The sequence below is a fragment of the Bombina bombina genome, chromosome 6, assembly GCF_027579735.1.
Source record: "Bombina bombina isolate aBomBom1 chromosome 6, aBomBom1.pri, whole genome shotgun sequence".
NCBI lineage: Eukaryota > Metazoa > Chordata > Amphibia > Anura > Bombinatoridae > Bombina > Bombina bombina.
The window spans coordinates 1,035,916,080-1,035,935,407 of NC_069504.1; the positions used below are offsets into that span (position 1 = coordinate 1,035,916,080).

Below are 19,328 nucleotides of genomic sequence, written 5' to 3' on the forward strand. Positions count from 1 at the left end.
TGAGAGAGCCTTACAGTTTAAAGAGCAGATTTTTTTTAAATAAAGTTATATCTAAGGAATGTTCTCAGACTGATGAGATTCAGGGTATGCCGCAACTTTCTCCCCAAGCGTAACAGCCTTTAATGCCCGCTCAGGCAATGCCGGGTTCTTCAACTGCGTCTGCTTCATTCACTTTGCAGGATATGGCTGCAGTTATGTCATCCACTCTTTCAGAAGTTTTAGCTAAGTTGCCTGTGCTACAAGGCAAACGCAGTAGGAAAGAAGCCCATGTGGTCCCTACGACTTCTGATGCTTTGATGGTGATCTCCGATGTACCCTCCCAGGGCTCTGAATTTTGGGGGGTATGGAGGCTTTGTCTGAGGGGGAGTTGTCTGTTTCAGGAAGTGCTTTACCCCAGACAGATTCAGACTTGATGTCCTTCAGGTTTAAGCTTGAACGCCTTCGCCTGTTACTACGAGAGGTTTTGGTGACTCTGGACGACTGTGACTCTATTGTGGTTCCTCCAGAAAAATTGAGTAAGATGGACAGATATTTGGAGGTTCCTTCTTATTCGGACGTTTTTCCGGTTCCTAAGAGAATTTCGGAAATTATTGCTAGGGAATGGGAAAGACTGGGTATCCCGTTCTCCCCTTCTCCTATTTTTAAAAAAATGTACCCTATTGCTGACACCGTTCGGGATTTTTGGAAAACGGTCCCTAAGGTGGAGGGAGCTATCTCGACCCTGGCTAAGCATAAGACTATCCCTATCGAGGATAGTTGTGCTTTCAAAGACCACATGGATAAGAAGTTGGAGGGTCTTCTCAAAAAGCTATATATTCATCAAGGGTTTCTATTGCAACCGACTGCCTGCATTGTAACGGTCACAACTGCGGCTGTTTTTTGGTTTGACGCCCTAGAGGAGACTCTTAGGTCTGAGACTTCTTTGGAAGAAATACAAGATAGAATTAAGGCCCTGAAAGTGGCTAATTCTTTTATTACTGATGCCGCCTTGCCGATTACTAAATTGGCGGCTAAGAATTCAGGATTTTCCATCTTAGCGCGAAGAGCCTTATGGTTAAAATCTTGGTCTGCGGATGTGTCCTCCAAATCCAAGCTCTTGGCTATTCCTTTCAAAGGAAAGACCCTGTTCGGGCCTGACTTGAAGGAGATCATTTCTGACATTACGGGAGGTAAGGGTCATCTCCCTCAAGATAAAATGTCTAAGCAGAGACGTCAGAGTAATTTTCGAATTTTCGTTCCTTTTGAAATTTCAAGGGAGTACCTCCTTCCTCCTCCACTAAACAGGAAGGGAATTATGCGCAAGCCAAGTCCACCTGGAGACCTAACCAGGCTTGGAACAAGGGTAAACAACCCAAGAAACCCTCTGCTGCTACCAAAACAGCTTGAAGGGATGGCCCCCGATCCGGGATCGGATCTAGTAGGGGGCAGACTTTCTCTCTTTGTCCAGGCTTGGATAAGAGATGTTCAGGATCCCTGGACACTAGACATAGTGTCTCAAGGGTATCAGTTGGAGTTCAAAAATTCCTTCCCCAGAGGAAGGTTTCTTCTTTCACGATTATCTGTCGACCAGAGAGGCGTTCTTACGATGTGTAAGAGATCTCTCCTCCATGGGAGTAATATGTCCCGTTCCAGAACAGGGACAGTGGTTTTACTCAAATCTCTTTGTAGTTCCCAAAAAAGAGGGAACGTTCCGACCCTTTTTAGATCTCAAAAGTCTAAACAAGTTTCTCAGAGTTCCATCCATCAAGATGGAAACTATTCGGACCATTCTTTCATTGATACAGGAGGGTCAATATATGACTACCGTGGATCTAAAGGATGCATATCTTCATGTTCCTTTCCACAAAGATCATCACAAATTCCTAAGGTTTGCCTTTCTGGACAAGCATTTTCAATTCGTGCACAGCACCCAGAATTTTCACCAAGGTACTGGGGTCTCTTCTGGCGGTTCTCAGGCCGCGAGGCATTGCAGTGGCGCCTTATCTGGACGACATTCTGATCAGGGCGTCGTCTTATCAGTTAGCAAAATCCCATACCGACATTGTTCTGTCTTTTCTAAGGACTCACGGATGGAAGGTGAATCTGGAAAAGAGCTCACTTCTTCCACAGACAAGGGTTCCTTTCCTGGGAACTCTAATCGACTCTCTATCCATGAAGATTTTTTTGACGGAAGTCAGAAAGTTAAAGATTCTGAATACATGCCGATCTCTTCAATCCACTCCTCGACCGTCAGTGGCTCAGTGTATGGAGGCAATCGGATTGATGGTGGAAGCAATGGACATCATTCCGTTTGCTCGTTTTCATCTCAGACCTCTACAACTGAGCATGCTCAGACAGTGGAATGGAGATTATGCAAATTTGTCTCCTCAAATAGATCTAGATGTGGAGACAAGGAACTCTCTTCTGTGGTGGTTATCGCTGGATCACCTGTCCCAGGGGACATGCTTCCGCAGACCCTCATGGGAGATAGTGATAACGGATGCCAGCCTGATAGGATGAGGAGCAGTCTGGAATTCCTTAAAGGCTCAAGGTGTATGGACTCGATCGGAGTCTCTACTTCCCATCAACATTCTAGAGTTGAGAGCAATATTCAATGCGCTTCAGGCTTGGCCTCAGTTGGCTTTGACCAAATTCATCAGATTCCAGTCGGACAACATCACGACTGTAGCTTACATCAATCATCAGGGAGGAACCAGGAGTTCCTTAGCGATGACAGAAGTAGCCAGGATAATTCAGTGGGAGGAGTCTCACTCTTGTTATCTGTCAGCAATCCATATCCCAGGAGTGGACAATTGGGAGACGGATTTTTTGAGCAGACAGACGTTTCATCCGGGGGAATGGGAACTCTATCCGGAGGTATTTGCCAGCCTGATTCTCAGATGGGGCAGGCCGGAGCTGGATCTTATGGCGTCTCGTCAGAATGCCAAGCTCCTGAGATACGGATCCAGGTCCAGGGATCCTCAGGCCAAACTGGTAGATGCCTTGACAGTGCCTTGGGCGTTCAACCTAGCTTATGTGTTTCCTCCTTTTTGCTCTCTCGCCCCGGGTCAAACAGGAGAGGGCTTCGGTGATCCTCATCGCTCCTGCGTGGCCTTGCAGGACTTGGTATGCGGATCTGGTGGACATGTTATCTCTGCCACCGTGGAAGCTTCCATTGAGGGACCCTTCCATCATCGGAATCTAATTTCTCTGCAGCTGACTGCTTGGAGATTGAACGCTTGATTTTATTTAAGCGAGGGTTCTCTGATTTGGCCATTGATACTTTGATTCAGGCACGTAAACCTGTTACTAGAAAAATTTACCATAAGATATTATTGGTGTGAATCCAAGGGCTACTTATGGAGTAGGGCTAGGATTCCCAGGATTTTATCTTTTCTCCAAGAAGGATTGGAGAAAGGGTTGTCAGCAAGTTCCTTAAAGGGACAGATTTCTGCTTTGTCTATTTTGCTACACAAGCGTCTTTTTGTAAGGCTCTGACTAGAATCAGGCCTGTGTTTAGACCAATTGCTCCTCCTTGGAGTTTGAACTTAGTTCTTAATGTTCTTCAAGGGGTTCCGTTTGAACCTATGCATTCCATAGATATTAAGTTATTATCTTGGAAAGTTTTATTTTTGGTTGCTATTTCTTCTGCTTGCAGAGTTTCTGAGCTTTCGGCATTACAATGTGATTCTCCTTATCTTATTTTCCATGCAGATAAGGTAGTGTTGCGTACCAAACCTGGTTTTCTTCCTAAGGTGGTTTCAAATAAAAATATTAATCAGGAAATTGTTGTTCCTTCCTTGTGTCCTAACCCTTCTTCTAAGAAGGAGAGACTATTACATAATTTGGACGTGGTCCATGCCTTGAAGTTTTACTTACAGGCAACTAAGGAGTTTCGTCAATCTTCTTCCCTGCTTGTTGTTTCTTCTGGGAAGCGCAGGGGTCAGAAAGCTACAGCTACCTTTCTTTCTTTTTGGCTGAAGAGCATCATTCATTTTGCATATGAGACTGCTGGACAGCAGCCTCCTGAACGAATTACGGCTCATTCCACTAGGGCTGTGGCTTCCTCATGGGCATTTAAACATGATGCTTCTGTGGAACAGATTTGCAAAGCTGAGACTTGGTCGTCTCTTCACACCTTTTCCAAATTTTATACTTTTGCCTCGGCTGAGGCTGCTTTTGGGAGAAAGGTTCTTCAAGCAGTGGTGCCTTCCCTTTAGGTGCCCTGTCTTGTCCCTCTCGTTTCATCCGTGTACTATAGCTTTGGTATTGTATCCCACAAGTAAGGATGAAATCCATGGACTCATCGTATCTTGTAAAAGAAAATTGAAATTTATGCTTACCTGATAAATGTGTTTCTTTTACGATATGATGAGTCCACGGCCCACCCCTGTTTTTTATAAGACAGGTTTTTTATTTTTGCTAAACTTCAGTCACCTCTGCTCCTTGGCTTTTCCTTTCTCTTCCTAACTTCGGTCGAATGACTGGGTTGGGAGGGAAGGGAGGAGCTATTTATGCAGATCTGCTGTGGAGCTCTTTGCCTCCTCCTGCTAACCAGGAGGCAATATCACACAAATAAGGATGAAATCCGTGGACTCATCGTATCGTAAAAGAAACAAATTTATCAGGTAAGCATAAATTTCCATTTTTATCCAAGCGGGATTTTCAGAATCAGTCATAGAGACCATGATTCAGGCTCGTAAACCTGTGACTAGAAAGATTTACCACAAGATATGACGTAAATATCTATCTATATTGGTGTGAATCCAAGGGCTACTCTTGGAGTAGAGTTAGGATTCCTAGAATTCTGTCCTTTCTCCAAGATGGTTTGGAGAAGGGATTATCGGCAAGTTCCCTAAAGGGTCAAATATCTGCCTTGTTTATTTTGTTACATAAACGTCTGGCGGACGTACCAGACGTGCAATTGTTTTGTCAGGCCTGTGTTCAAACCAGTTACTCCTCCCTGGAGTCTTAATTTAGTTCTTAAGGTTCTTCAAGAGGCTCCGTTTGAACCTATGCATTCCTTAGATATTAAGTTGTTATCTTGGAAAGTTTTGTTTCATGTTGCTATTTCATCTGCTCGTATTTCATATGCTCTCAGCATTACAGTATGAGCCTCCTTACCTTATTTTTCATTCGGATAAGGTAGTTTTACGTACAAAGTTAGGGTTTCTCCCTAAAGTAGTTTCTGACCGGAACATTAATCAGGAGGTTGTTGTTCCTTCCTTGTGTCCTAATCCTTCTTCTCAGAAGGAACGGCTTCTGCACAATTTGGACGTGGTACGTGCTCTAAAATTCTATTTACAGGCGACTAAGGATTTTCGTCAGTCTTCTGCCTTATTTGTTGTTTTCTGTGGAAAATGTAAGGGACAGAAAGCTATGGCTACGTCTCTTTGTGGCTGAAGAGTATCTTACAATTTTGCCTATGAAACTGCTGGACAGCAACCTCCAGAGAGGGTTACGGCTCATTCCACGAGGGCTGTTTCTTCCTCATGGGCATTCAAAAATGAAGCTTCAGTAGGACAGATTTGCAAGGCTGCAACTTGGTCCTCTCTTCACAAAATTCTATAAATTTGATACTTTTGCCTCTGCTGAGGCCGCTTTTGGGAGAAAGGTTCTTCAGGCAGTGGTGCCTTCCGTTTAGGTTCCCTGTCTTGTCCCTCCCTTATCTGTGTACTCTAGCTTGGGTATTGAATCCCATTAATAAATAGATGATCTGTGGACTCATCGTTTCAGTAGAAAGAAAACAAAATTTATGCTTACCTGATAAATGTATTTATTTCTTGACACGATAAGTCCAAGGCCTGCCCTGTTTTTTTAGACAGGTTGTTATTTTTTAGACAGTATGTTATAAACTTCAGACACCTCTGCACCTTGTTACTTCCTTTCTCTCCTTTACTTTGGTCGAATGACTGGGGTGGGAGGGAAGGGAGGTGATATTTAACAGCTTTGCTGTGGTGCTCTTTGCCGCCTCCTGCTGGGCAGGAGTGATTTATCCCATTAGTAATTAGATGAGCCATGGACTCATTGTGTCAAGAAAGAAAGAAATTTATCAAGTAAGCATAAATTTTGTTTTAACTGATTTACAGACCTGTTTTCAGCAGGTTTTTCCTCAGAAACACCCAGCAGTGTTTCAAGTTCCATATTTGGTTTCTGACTATTGCCAAAGAATGAAACAAACTGGTATTTCTTTTGCTCCTCCTTCCAGGTTCTAGAAAATGTACTCTGTTCCAGAGCAGAACGTGGAAATATGGAAAACAAACCCAAGATGGATGGAGCTATTTCCACTCTTGCCTATTGCATTACCAACCTCATGGAGGATAGCACCTCTTTCAGGGATCCAATGGACCACAAAATGGAGTCTTTCCTGAGAAAGCTCTTCCTCAGACAGGTCTCCTGCTTAAACCAGCAGTATCTATCACCTTTGTGGCCGCAGTAAAAACTGCTCTTATAGAAGTCGGAGCTAGCAGTAGCCAGGAGGCTGGAACAGTAGACGTTTCCCCACGGAAGGTACTGCTATGATACAATAATACTAGCAGAGCTGCTTTATATATGGAGGATATTAATTTTAACCCATGATTTATTTATACCACATACTACAATATTGAGGAAAGAATATATGGGACACTGCTCAACTTACACAGTTAGGACTATGTTCTTATAAGCTAGTTTTTATTATTTTTATTATTGTACATTTTTTCTATTTTTTTTTTAAATCCACCGGAGGATAGTTTATGTATTTTCTTTTATATATTATAATATATAGATATAGAATAATTTGCACAATTTCACCCTTAATCCAACAGGGTCAATTCATGTCTACCATAGACCTAAAGGATGCATACATGCACATCAATTCCTAGACAAACACTAACAATTTGGTGCCCTTCCCTTTGACTTGGCTACAGTTCCTCACATCTTCACAAAGGTGCTAGGAGCATTGTTGGTGGTGATCAGAGTTTGGGGGATCTTAATTGCCCCTTATCTGGATATCCTAGTACAGGCCCCTTCCCAGCCTCAAGCTTTTTCCCCATTCTCAAAGGCTAGTATCTTTTCTCCAAAACCACGGTTGGAGAATCAATGTTCCAGAGAGTTCTTTAAATCCTGCTACAAGGGAGTCCTTTCTAGGAGGAGTCATAGTTTCAGTCCTGATGTGTCAATTACTGACGGAATCACACAGAATCAAACTTCAGAAGGCAAGTCTGTCTCTGCATTTACATCAGTAGTTCAGTGCATGGAAGTATTAGGTCTTATGGTTGTGGCTTTGAACGCGGTTGCTTTTGCCCGCCTCCACTTGCCAACCCTACAACTATCTATGCTTAATCAGTGGTCAAAGGATTATCTATAATTGGAACAGCATATTGTTCTGTATTTTTTCGTCAAACAATATCTCTTTTGGTGGATACAAGGTCCTTCTTGGAGCATTTTTCTTTTGCCCATCATGAGAGATTGTGACGACAGATGCCAGTCTTTTTAAGGCTTGGGCGCGGTCTGGAATTCTTGAAGAGCGCAAGGAGTTTAATCCCCACTGGGAGCAAAGTTACCATCAATATTCTGAAACTCTGAACATTTTTTTTTTTGGGGGGCTCTTCATTCCTGTCCCCTCAAGAGGAAAGGGGCATTTATTTCCAGTCAAGCAACATCATGCCAGTGGCCTACATAAATCAAGGGGGTACCTGCTCTTCACTGGCTGTGCAGGAAGTGTCTCAGATTCTGTCCTGGCCAGCAATTTACACACCTGGTCTAAACTGGGAAGCGGAAAAACTCAGCCGTCAATCTGTCCACCAGGATATCTTCGGTCAATTAGTGATGAAATTGGGTCTTCCGGACATAGATCTGATGGCCTCTCATTTAAATCACAAAGTTCCAATCTATTGTGCAAGATCAAAAGATCCAAAGGCTAAAATGATAGATGTCTTGGTGTGTCCATCTAGTGAGTAATTGCATGTGTCGAACAGGAGTCAGCTTCGGTAATCTTGATTGCTCCAGCCTGGCTCCACAGAACATGGTATGCGGATCTAGTGCTAATGTCCTCTTCTCCACCATGGTTTTTTACACTAAGAGAAGATATGTTTTTTCAATGTCCTCTTTTCCATCAGGATCTCTAAGTTTAACTGTGTGGAATTTGAACGCCTAGTTTTAAAACTAATAGGTTTCTGTGATTGTCATTGGCATTCTTTTGTGTAACAGGTGTTCTGTCTTGAATCAAAGTTTGGAGGGCATATTTTAAATGGTACTCTTCCAGGGGGTTTTCTTGGGATTCCTAGAATTTTTCAGTTTTTACAAGATGGCCTTGACATGGTTTTGTCTGCTAGTTCCCTGAATGTTCCAATTTCTGTTTTATCTTTCTTTTCTCTCATAGAAATTTAGCTAAGCTTCCTGATGTTCAGACTTTTCTCCAGGCGCTATTAAGAATTAGGTCAGTTGTGAGACCTATTTCTCTGCCCTGGAATTTGAATCTAGTTCTTTCTGTTCTGCAAGGTCTTCCATTTGAACCGATCCATTCCATTGATGTCCAACTTTTGTATTGGAAAGAACCTTTCTTGCTAGCAATTTCCTCAGCTAGGAGAGTTTTTCATAAGGTTAAAGTCCTTCAGGCCACAGTGTCTGACATATAGGAACTGCCAGAAAATTGTCCCACCCATTCCTTAATATGGACTATCTGCTTCGGTATTAATCCCACGTTATGGAGCCCTATGGACTATCATCATTTTACAAAAGTAAACATATTTTATGCTTACCTAATTTATTTTCTTTCGAAATGATGATAGTCTATAGTCCCTGCCCGGTTTTAATTTTTTTTGGTGACAGTTCTAATTGGCACCTCTCTAGACCCTGTTTTGCCTTTCTTACCTATATGTTTCCATTTCTCTGCTCGACTATATGTTGAACTGAATATAGGTGGGAGGGACTTTAAGCTCTTGTGTGGGTTTTTGGCCTCCTCTTAAAGGCGTTAATTATATCCCACATGTTATGGAGCCCTATGGACGTCATTCCAAAAGAAAATAATTTATCAGGAAAGTATCTTTTTTTGTTGTTGTTAATACTTTAAAAAACAAAACAAAAAAATACACACTGTTCTTTAATAAAAATATGCACTTATTTACACTTTTTATTTTGTACAGTTCTTGTGTCATATAGATAGAAAGATAAAAAAGTATATTTTGAATTTGCTGAAAAAGACTGTTGGTTTCTCACTGAAAATGGCCCACAGTAAGGTTTAAATGTGTGCTGCATCTGGAAACTCCCAAACTGCTCTGCAAAGGGGTGGAAATGGCTCAGTAGTTACTGGGTTAAAGACATTTCTGTGCACACTCAAACTTCCAGCAGAGTTCTTAACCAGCTTGTGTCTATTATACAGGTAGTGGAGGTATATGGACTTCTTGCACTGGGAATGTCTCTCTGGAACCAACTTGTTGTCCCGGTCCTGTTTATGGTGTTCTGGCTAGTCCTGTTTGCACTTCAGATTTATACATATTTCAGCACACGTGATCAGCCAACCTCCCGTGAACGTCTTCTATTCCTTTTTCTTACAAGGTATTATATTATTGATTATTTTAAGCAGCACTTTTTTTTTCCTGAAACATGACAAACGAGAATTAATATTATAAGAATGCATTTTATGTTTTTAAAATTTCAGAAGGATTGTACAATGTTAATGTTTTAATTTAAAAAAAAATGCATATGATGTTCTCCCTAGGGCTTTTTTAGCGGGTACACCACCCGGCAGATTTTACTGACCACCCAGCTAAAATTTAAGCCAATGTTAAGGTAATATTAGTAAATATTAAATGTTTTCAATATTTTTTGCTCAAATGATCATTGAATAAATTTCTGTTTAATTATGCAATTTGTGCATTGGCGATAGCTGAAATTACATTTATAAATAAATAATATTGCAAAGAATTACACTGCCCTCACCCGGCTACTTTATTCCGTCACCTGGCTGGAAACTATTTCTTTTTAATGACACGATGAGTCCACTGATTATCTTAATTACTAATGGGATATTCACCTCCTGGTCAGCAGGAGGTGGCAAAGAGCACCACAGCAAAGCTGTTAAATATCACCTCCCTTCCCTCCCAACCAAGTCATTCTCTTTGCCTACGTTAGTGCTAGGAAGTGGTAAAGTTTAGGTGTTAGAAAATATTCTTCAATCAAGAGTTTATTATTTTAAAGTGGTGCAAGATTGTACTGCTTTGTCCTAGGGTGTAGCCGTAGTCCATATCAGTCTCTTCAGTAGAGCAGTGGTGGCTTTAGAGTAATGGGAACTTGTGGGACATAATTCTCACTGCGCCTCCCATGTTTCATGCTGCCCTATCTCCTTAAGCCTGAGGGACATCACTCAGTCTATTGTTTCTCCACAGGTCGATGTGAGGGAGAGGACCTCTCAAGCCTGTGAGCTGCCTTGCTGTCAGGCAGATGTATGAGGAAAGTGCTGCTTTTTTATTCTGGGGTGAAGAAGAAAGATATTCTCAGAGAGAGTGAGCACATTTAAAAAATCAACATAAAGGGCACGTAAGAGGAAAAGGCACTTTATGTTAGTGGGACACTGTAAACTCTCCTAAGCAGGAGAGGACTTTTGGACAGCTCTATTATGCAGGCACTGGGGCTGGGAGGAGAAGCGCTCCTCTTATGGCTCTGGTGATTAGATCTCCTGGCGGTTTAGCTAACAAAGAATGCCGACCGGGAGATTATTTCTTTAGCACTCACTTAGATTGCGAGCCACTTTCATTGCGCCTCAGTCGGGGACCCATTTTCAAGCAGACAGGGCTGGTCTTTACTAGAAACGCATGGTAAATAAACAGGCGTTCCTAGAATTGATGAATCTATGTCGGTATCGTATCAGCTGAGTTCCGGATCGTTTCCTGCGTCATAAGAAGGGAAGTTTAGCTCCGGTCTAGCGAGTCAAGTAGGCACCTCAGCAAAGTTGCTGAGGTGTAGAGGTGTCTATTTTGTTGTTAAATAGTGTATTTCCTAATTGTCAGCATTTGGTAAAAAAGTTACATGTTTAAAATTTAAAGAGACAGTAACGTTTTTTTCATGATAAATTTTTCTCTCTAAATTCTTTTTTTTTTTTAATTTGTTAAACCACTGTGAAACAGTATGGACCAAGGGGCCTTGCAAGATGTCACTTGCTCCTTGTGTTTTGATGTTAATGTGGAACCACCAATTCCTTTCTGTTCCCCATGTGTTGAGAGGACTTTAAATTATAGGGGGAAAAAAAAATTCTGAGCCAATTTTTTCTAAAGCGGATGTTGTCCAGGAGTCTAATGACGAAGTGCAATATATGCCGCAGCTTTCTCCTCAAGCGTCTCAAATTTTACCGCCCTCACAAGCAGTGCCCTGCGCTTCCTCGCTAACTCCCGCTGGAGTTACTTTAAGGGACATTGCTTCTTTCATGTCTTCTACAATTTCTGATGCGTTGTCTGCTTTTCCAATGTTGCAGGGAAAGCGTAAGAGGAAAACCAGACATTCAGTAAGCGAGGTTTCTGACGCAGTTGTTGCGATTTTGGAGGTACCCTCCCAGAACCCTGAAGAGGAGGTTACCGTAGTAGCATCTGAAGGTGAAATTTCAGATTCGGAAAGTGTAATCCCTCTTGCTGATACTGAGATTGTGTCTTTTAGATTTAAGCTAGAACACCTCCGTCTGTTACTTAAGGAGGTTTTGGCTACTTTGGATGACAGCGACTCCACGGTAGTTGTTGTTCCTAAGAAGTCCAGTAAGCTCAACAAATATTTTGAGGTTCCTTCCTCGACAGACGTATTTCCAGTCCCAGACCAAGCTTCTGAGATCATTGCTAAGGAGTGGGAGAGACCGGGTATGCCTTTTTCTCCATCTCCTATATTTAAAAAGATGTTTCCCAAAGCCGACTCTATTAAGGAGGCTTGGCAAACAGTTCCCAAGGTGGAAGGAGCCGTTTCCACCTTAGCTAAGAGAACTACTATTCCCATAGAGGATTGTTGTGCCTTCAAAGATCCTATGGACAAGAAATTGGAGGGTTTACTCAAGAAGATGTATGTACACCAGGGCTTACAATGGCAGCCAGCTGTGTGCATTGCTACCGTCACTAGTGCGGCGGCATATTGGTTTGATGCATTGTCTGATGCTATGAGGACAGAAACTTCCCTGGAATGAAATCCAGGATAGGATAAAAGCTCTTAAATTAGCTAATTATTTTATTACGGATGCTTCCCTTCAAGTTATCAAACTGGGAGCAAAGATTTCAGGTTTCTCTATTCTAGCTTGCACCAGCCTTATGGTTAAAACCTTGGTCTGCGGATGTGTCCTCTAAGTCTAAGCTTTAAGCAATTCCTTACAAGGGGAAGACCTTGTTTGGACCTGGCTTGACGGAAATTATCTCCATCACGGGAGGTAAGGGTTATCTTCTCCCTCAGGATAAGAGAAACAAACAAAAAGGACGACAGAGTAATTTTCGTTCCTTTTGAAATTTCAAGGGAAATTATTCCTCTACATCCTCCAAACAGGAACAGTCTAAACCTACATGGAGACCCAATCAGTCTTGGAATAAGGGAAAACAATCCAAAAAGCCTGCTGTTGAATCAAAGACAGCATGAAGGGCATGCCCCCGATCCGGGACCGGATCTTGTAGGGGGCAGACTTTCCTTCTTCACTCAGGCTTAAGTTTGAGATGTTCAGGATCCCTGGGCAATAGAAATAGTGTCCCAGGGATACAAATTAGAGTTCAAAAGTTTTCCTCCCAGAGGCAGGTTTCTGCTTTCAAGAATATCTGCAGACCAGACAAAAAGAGGCGTTCTTACACTGAATAGGAGACCTCTCAGACCTGGGAGTGATTGTTCCTGTTCCAATACAGGAACAGGGTCTGGGTTTTTATTCCAATCTGTTCGTGGTTCCCAAAATAGAGGGAACCTTCAGGCCAATTTTAGATCTCAAGAGTCTAAACAAATTTCTCAGAGTACCGTCCTTCAAGATGGAAACTATTTGTTCCATTCTTCCCTTGATCCAAGAGGGTCAATTTATGACAACAGTGGATTTAAAGGACGTGTACCTTCATGTTCCCATTCATAAGAATCATTACAAATTCCTAAGGTTTGCCTTTCTGGACAAACACTCCCTGTTAGTGGCTCTTCCTTTCGGTCTTGCCACAGCTCCCAGAATTTTCACAAAGGTTCTGGGATCGCTGTTGGCAGTGCTTCGGTTACGGGGCATTGCAGTGGCACCCTATCTGGACGACATCCTAGTGCAGGCGCCATCCTTACAGTAAGCAAGATTCTACACGGACATGGTGTTATCCTTCCTGTGATCTCACTGGTGGAAGGTAAATTTGGAAAAGAGTTCCTTAGTCCCAAATAGAAGGGTAAGTTTCTTGGGAACCATAATAGATTCCCTATCAATGAAGATTGTTCTGACAGAAGTCAGGAAATCAAAGATTATCGATACTTGTCTAGTCCTTCAGTCCACTCCTCGGCCATCAGTGGCTCAGTGCATGGAGGTAATCGGGCTGATGGTGCTGGCAATGGACATCATCCTGTTTGCTCGGTTCCACCTCAGACCTCTGCAGTTAAGAATGCTCAGGCAATGGAACATAGATTATACGGATTTGTCTCCTCAAATACTACTGGAGCGGGAGACAAGGGGTTCTCTTCATTGGTGGTTGTCTCTGGATCATCTCTCCCAGAGGAACTGCTTTTGCAGACCATCTTGGGTGATTGTGACAGCAGACGCCAGCCTTCTAGGGTGGGGAGCAGTCTGGGGCTCCCTAAGGGCTCAGGGGGTTTGGACTCAGTCTGTTCTTCCCATAAACATTCTGGAGCTGAGAGCGATCTACAATGCTCTTCTGGCCTGGCCCCAGTTAGCCTCGGTCCAGTTTATCAGGTTCCAGTTGGACAACATAACGTCAGTTGCTTACATCAATCATCGGGGAGGAACGAGGAGTTCCTTAGCGATGACAGAGGTAACCACAATAATTCAGTGGGGATGGCCCATTCTTGCTGCCTTTCGGCGATCCACATCCCAGGGGTGGACATCTGGGAGGCTGATTTCCTGAGCAGGCAGACCTTTCATCCGTGGGAGTGGTTATTCCATCCGGAAGTGTTCTCCAGCCTGATTCTCAAGTGGAGTCAGCCGGAATTAGATCTCATGGCATCTCGACAGAATGCCAAGCTCCCAAAATACGGGTTGAGGTCCAAGGACCCCCAGGCGGAGATAGATGCTCTGGCGGTGCCTTGGACCTTCAGTCTAGCATACCTATTTCTTTCATGTAATTAGCAAGAGTCCATGAGCTAGTGACGTATGGGATATACATTCCTACCAGGAGGGGCAAAGTTTCCCAAACCTCAAAATGCCTATAAATACACCCCTCACCACACCCACAATTCAGTTTTACAAACTTTGCCTCCTATGGAGGTGGTGAAGTAAGTTTGTGCTAGATTCTACGTTGATATGCGCTCCGCAGCAAGTTGGAGCCCGGTTTTCCTCTCAGCGTGCAGTGAATGTCAGAGGGATGTGAGGAGAGTATTGCCTATTTGAATGCAGTGATCTCCTTCTACGGGGTCTATTTCATAGGTTCTCTGTTATTGGTCGTAGAGATTCATCTCTTACCTCCCTTTTCAGATCGACGATATACTCTTATTTATATACCATTACCTCTGCTGATTTTCGTTTCAGTACTGGTTTGGCTTTCTACAAACGTGTAGATGAGTGTCCTGGGGTAAGTAAATCTTATTTTCTGTGACACTCTAAGCTATGGTTGGGCACTTTATTTATAAAGTTCTAAATATATGTATTCAAACATTTATTTGCCTTGACTCAGAATGTTCAACATTCCTTATTTTCAGACAGTCAGTTTCATATTTGGGATAATGCGTTTGAATCAATCATTTTTTCTTACCTTAAAAATTTGACTTTTTTTCCCTGTGGGCTGTTAGGCTCGCGGGGGCTGAAAATGCTTCATTTTATTGCGTCATTCTTGGCGCAGACTTTTTTGGCGCAAAAAATCTTTTCTGTTTCCGGCGTCATACGTGTCGCCGGAAGTTGCGTCATTTTTTGACGTCCTTTTGCGCCAAAAATGTCGGCGTTCCGGATGTGGCGTCATTTTTTGCGCCAAAAAGCATTTAGGCGCCAAACAATGTGGGCGTATTATTTGGCGCCAAAAAATATGGGCGTCGCTTTTTGTCTCCACATTATTTCAGTCTGATTTCTCCAACATAGGTGTGTCCGGTCCATGGCGTCATCCTTACTTGTGGTATATTCTCTTCCCCAACAGGAAATGGCAAAGAGCCCAGCAAAGCTGGTCACATGATCCCTCCTAGGCTCCGCCTTACCCAGTCATTCTCTTTGCCGTTGCACAGGCAACATCTCCACGGAGATGGCTAAGAGTTTTTTGGTGTTTAAATGTAGTTTTTATTCTTCAATCAAGAGTTTGTTATTTTAAAATAGTGCTGGTATGTACTATTTACTCTGAAACAGAAAAGAGATGAAGATTTCTGTTTGTAAGAGGAAAATGATTTTAGCAACCGTTACTAAAATCGATGGCTGTTTCCACACAGGACTGTTGAGATGAATTAACTTCAGTTGGGGGAAACAGTGGGCAGACTTTTGCTGCTTGAGGTATGACACATTTCTAACAAGACTTGGTAATGCTGGAAGCTGTCATTTTCCCTATGGGAACCGGTAAGCCATTTTCTTAGTTTAGTATAAGAATAAAGGGCTTCACAAGGGCTTTAAAGACTGGTAGACATTTTTCTGGGCTAAAACGATTACTTTATAAGTATATTTAGTGGATTATAACTATGAATAGTTCTTTTAATCTTGGGGATGTATTAAAAAAACGGCAGGCACTGTATTGGACACCTTTTTCACTGGGGGCCTTTTCTAGTCATAGGCAGAGCCTCATTTTCGCGCCACTAATGCGCAGTTGTTTTTGGAAAGCAAGGCATGCAGATGCATGCGTGAGGAGCTAAGAACCACTGAAAAAGCTTATTGAAGGCGTCATTTGGTATCGTATTCCCCTCTGGGCTTGGTTGGGTCTCAGCAAAGCAGATACCAGGGACTGTATAGCGGATGTGTCCTCCAAGAACAAATTGCTTAACATCCCTTTCAAAGGTAAAACGCTGTTTGGCCCTGACTTGAAAGAGATTATTTCAGACATCACTGGGGGAAAGGGCCACGCCCTTCCTCAGGATAGGTCTTTTAAGGCTAAAAATAAACCAAATTTTCGTCCCTTTCGCAGAAACGGACCAGCCTCAAATTCTACACCCTCTAAGCAAGAGGGTAATAGTTCTCAAACCAAACCAGCCTGGAGACCGATGCAAGGCTGGAACAAGGGTAAGCAGGCCAAGAAACCTGCCACTGCTACTAAAACAGCATGAAGTGTTGGCCCCCGATCCGGGACCGGATCTGGTGAGGGGCAGACTCTCTCTCTTTGCTCAGGCTTGGGCAAGAGATGTTCAGGACCCTTGGGCGCTAGAAATAGTTTCTCAAGGTTATCTCCTGGAATTCAAGGAACTACCCCCAAGGGGGAGGTTCCACAGGTCTCAATTGTCTTCAAACCAAATAAAAAGACAGGCATTCTTACATTGTGTAGAAGACCTGTTAAGAATGGGAGTGATTCATCCTGTTCCATTAGGAGAACAAGGGATGGGGTTTTACTCCAATCTGTTCATAGTTCCCAAAAAAGAAGGAACATTCAGACCAATTTTAGATCTCAAGATTCTAAACAAATTTCTCAGGGTTCCATCGTTCAAGATGGAAACCATTCGAACAATTCTTCCTACCATCCAGGAAGGTCAATTCATGACCACGGTGGATTTAAAGGATGCGTATCTACATATTCCTATCCACAAGGAACATCATCGGTTCCTAAGGTTCGCCTTTCTGGACAAGCATTACCAGTTTGTGGCACTTCCATTCGGATTAGCCACTGCTCCAAGGATTTTCACAAAGGTACTAGGGTCCCTTCTAGCGGTGCTAAGACCAAGGGGCATTGCAGTAGTACCTTACTTGGACGACATACTGATTCAAGCGTCGTCTCTGTCAAAAGCAAAGGCTCATACGGACATTGTCCTAGCCTTTCTCAGATCTCACGGGTGGAAAGTGAACATAGAAAAAAGTTCTCTGTCCCCGTCAACAAGAGTTCCCTTCTTGGGAACAATAATAGACTCCTTAGAAATGAAGATTTTTCTGACAGAGGCCAGAAAATCAAAACTTCTAAGCTCTTGTCAAGTACTTCATTCTGTTCTTCTTCCTTCCATAGCGCAGTGCATGGAAGTAATAGGTTTGATGGTTGCGGCAATGGACATAGTTCCTTTTGCACGAATTCATCTAAGACCATTACAACTGTGCATGCTCAGACAGTGGAATGGGGATTATACAGACTTGTCTCCGACGATCCAAGTAGATCAAAGAACCAGAGATTCACTCCGTTGGTGGCTGAACCTGGACAACCTGTCCCAGGGAATGAGCTTCCGCAGACCAGAGTGGGTCATTGTCACGACCGACGCCAGTCTGGTGGGCTGGGGCGCGGTCTGGGAACCCCTGAAAGCTCAGGGTCTATGGTCTCGGGAAGAATCTCTTCTCCCGATAAACATTCTGGAACTGCGAGCGATATTCAATGCTCTCAAAGCTTGGCCTCAACTAGCAAAGGCCAAATTCATAAGGTTTCAATCAGACAACATGACGACTGTTGCATATATCAACCATCAGGGGGGAACAAGGAGTTCCCTGGCGATGGAGGAAGTGACCAAAATAATTCAATGGGCGGAGAATCACTCCTGCCACTTGTCTGCAATCCACATCCCAGGAGTGGAAAATTGGGAAGCGGATTTTCTGAGTCGTCAGACTTTCCATCCGGGGGAGTGGGAAATCCATCCGGAAATCTTTGCCCAAATAACTCAATTATGGGGCATTCCAGACATGGACCTGATGGCGTCTCGTCAGAACTTCAAGGTTCCTTGCTACGGGTCCAGATCCAGGGATCCCAGGGCGACTCTAGTAGATGCACTGATAGCGCCTTGGACCTTCAACCTAGCTTATGTATTCCCACCGTTCCCTCTCATTCCCAGGCTGGTAGCCAGGATCAATCAGGAGAGGGCTTCGGTGATCTTGATAGCTCCTGCGTGGCCACGCAGAACTTGGTATGCAGACCTGGTGAATATGTCATCGGCTCCACCATGGAAGCTACCTTTGAGACAGGACCTTCTTGTTCAAGGTCCATTCGAACATCCGAATCTGGCTTCACTCCAACTGACTGCTTGGAGATTGAACGCTTGATTTTATCAAAGCGTGGGTTTTCAGATTCTGTCATTGATACTCTTGTTCAGGCTAGAAAGCCTGTAACTAGGAAAATTTACCATAAAATATGGAAAAAATATATTTGTTGGTGTGAATCTAAAGGATTCCAATGGAACAAGATAAAAATTCCTAAGATTCTATCCTTTCTACAGGAGGGTTTGGAGAAAGGATTATCTGCAAGTTCTTTGAAGGGACAGATTTCTGCTTTATCTGTTTTACTTCACAAAAAACTGGCGGCTGTGCCAGATGTTCAGGCTTTTGTTCAGGCTCTGGTTAGAATCAAGCCTGTTTACAAACCTTTGACTCCTCCTTGGAGTCTCAATTTAGTTCTTTCAGTTCTTCAAGGGGTTCCGTTTGAACCCTTACATTCCGTAGATATTAAGTTACTATCTTGGAAAGTTTTGTTTTTGGTTGCAATTTCTTCTGCTAGAAGAGTTTCAGAGTTATCTGCTCTGCAGTGTTCTCCTCCTTATCTGGTGTTCCATGCAGATAAGGTGGTTTTGCGTACTAAACCTGGTTTTCTTCCGAAAGTTGTTTCTAACAAAAACATTAACCAGGAGATAGTTGTGCCTTCTTTGTGTCTGAATCCAGTTTCAAAGAAGGAACGTTTGTTACACAATTTGGATGTAGTTCGTGCTCTAAAATTCTATTTAGAGGCTACAAAGGATTTCAGACAAACATCTTCTTTGTTTGTTGTTTATTCTGGTAAAAGGAGAGGTCAAAAAGCAACTTCTACCTCTCTCTCTTTTTGGCTTAAAAGCATCATCCGATTGGCTTATGAGACTGCCGGACGGCAGCCTCCTGAAAGAATCACAGCTCACTCCACTAGGGCTGTGGCTTCCACATGGGCCTTCAAGAACGAGGCTTCTGTTGATCAGATATGTAAGGCAGCGACTTGGTCTTCACTGCACACTTTTACCAAATTTTACAAATTTGATACTTTTGCTTCTTCTGAGGCTATTTTTGGGAGAAAGGTTTTGCAAGCCGTGGTGCCTTCCATTTAGGTGACCTGATTTGCTCCCTCCCATCATCCGTGTCCTAAAGCTTTGGTATTGGTTCCCACAAGTAAGGATGA

The 19,328-nt window shown here is 43.1% G+C and overlaps 1 protein-coding gene across 2 annotated transcripts in view; it reads left to right on the forward strand.

Annotated features, from left to right (window-relative positions):
- Positions 1–19,328, forward strand: part of RNF145 (ring finger protein 145) — a 356,711-nt gene that overhangs the window by 161,582 nt on the left and 175,801 nt on the right. For both annotated transcript variants that reach the window (XM_053718778.1, XM_053718779.1), the window contains exon 6: positions 9,341–9,516. In XM_053718778.1, coding sequence (XP_053574753.1) covers positions 9,341–9,516 — 176 coding nt within the window. The remainder of the gene's footprint in view (positions 1–9,340; positions 9,517–19,328) is intronic.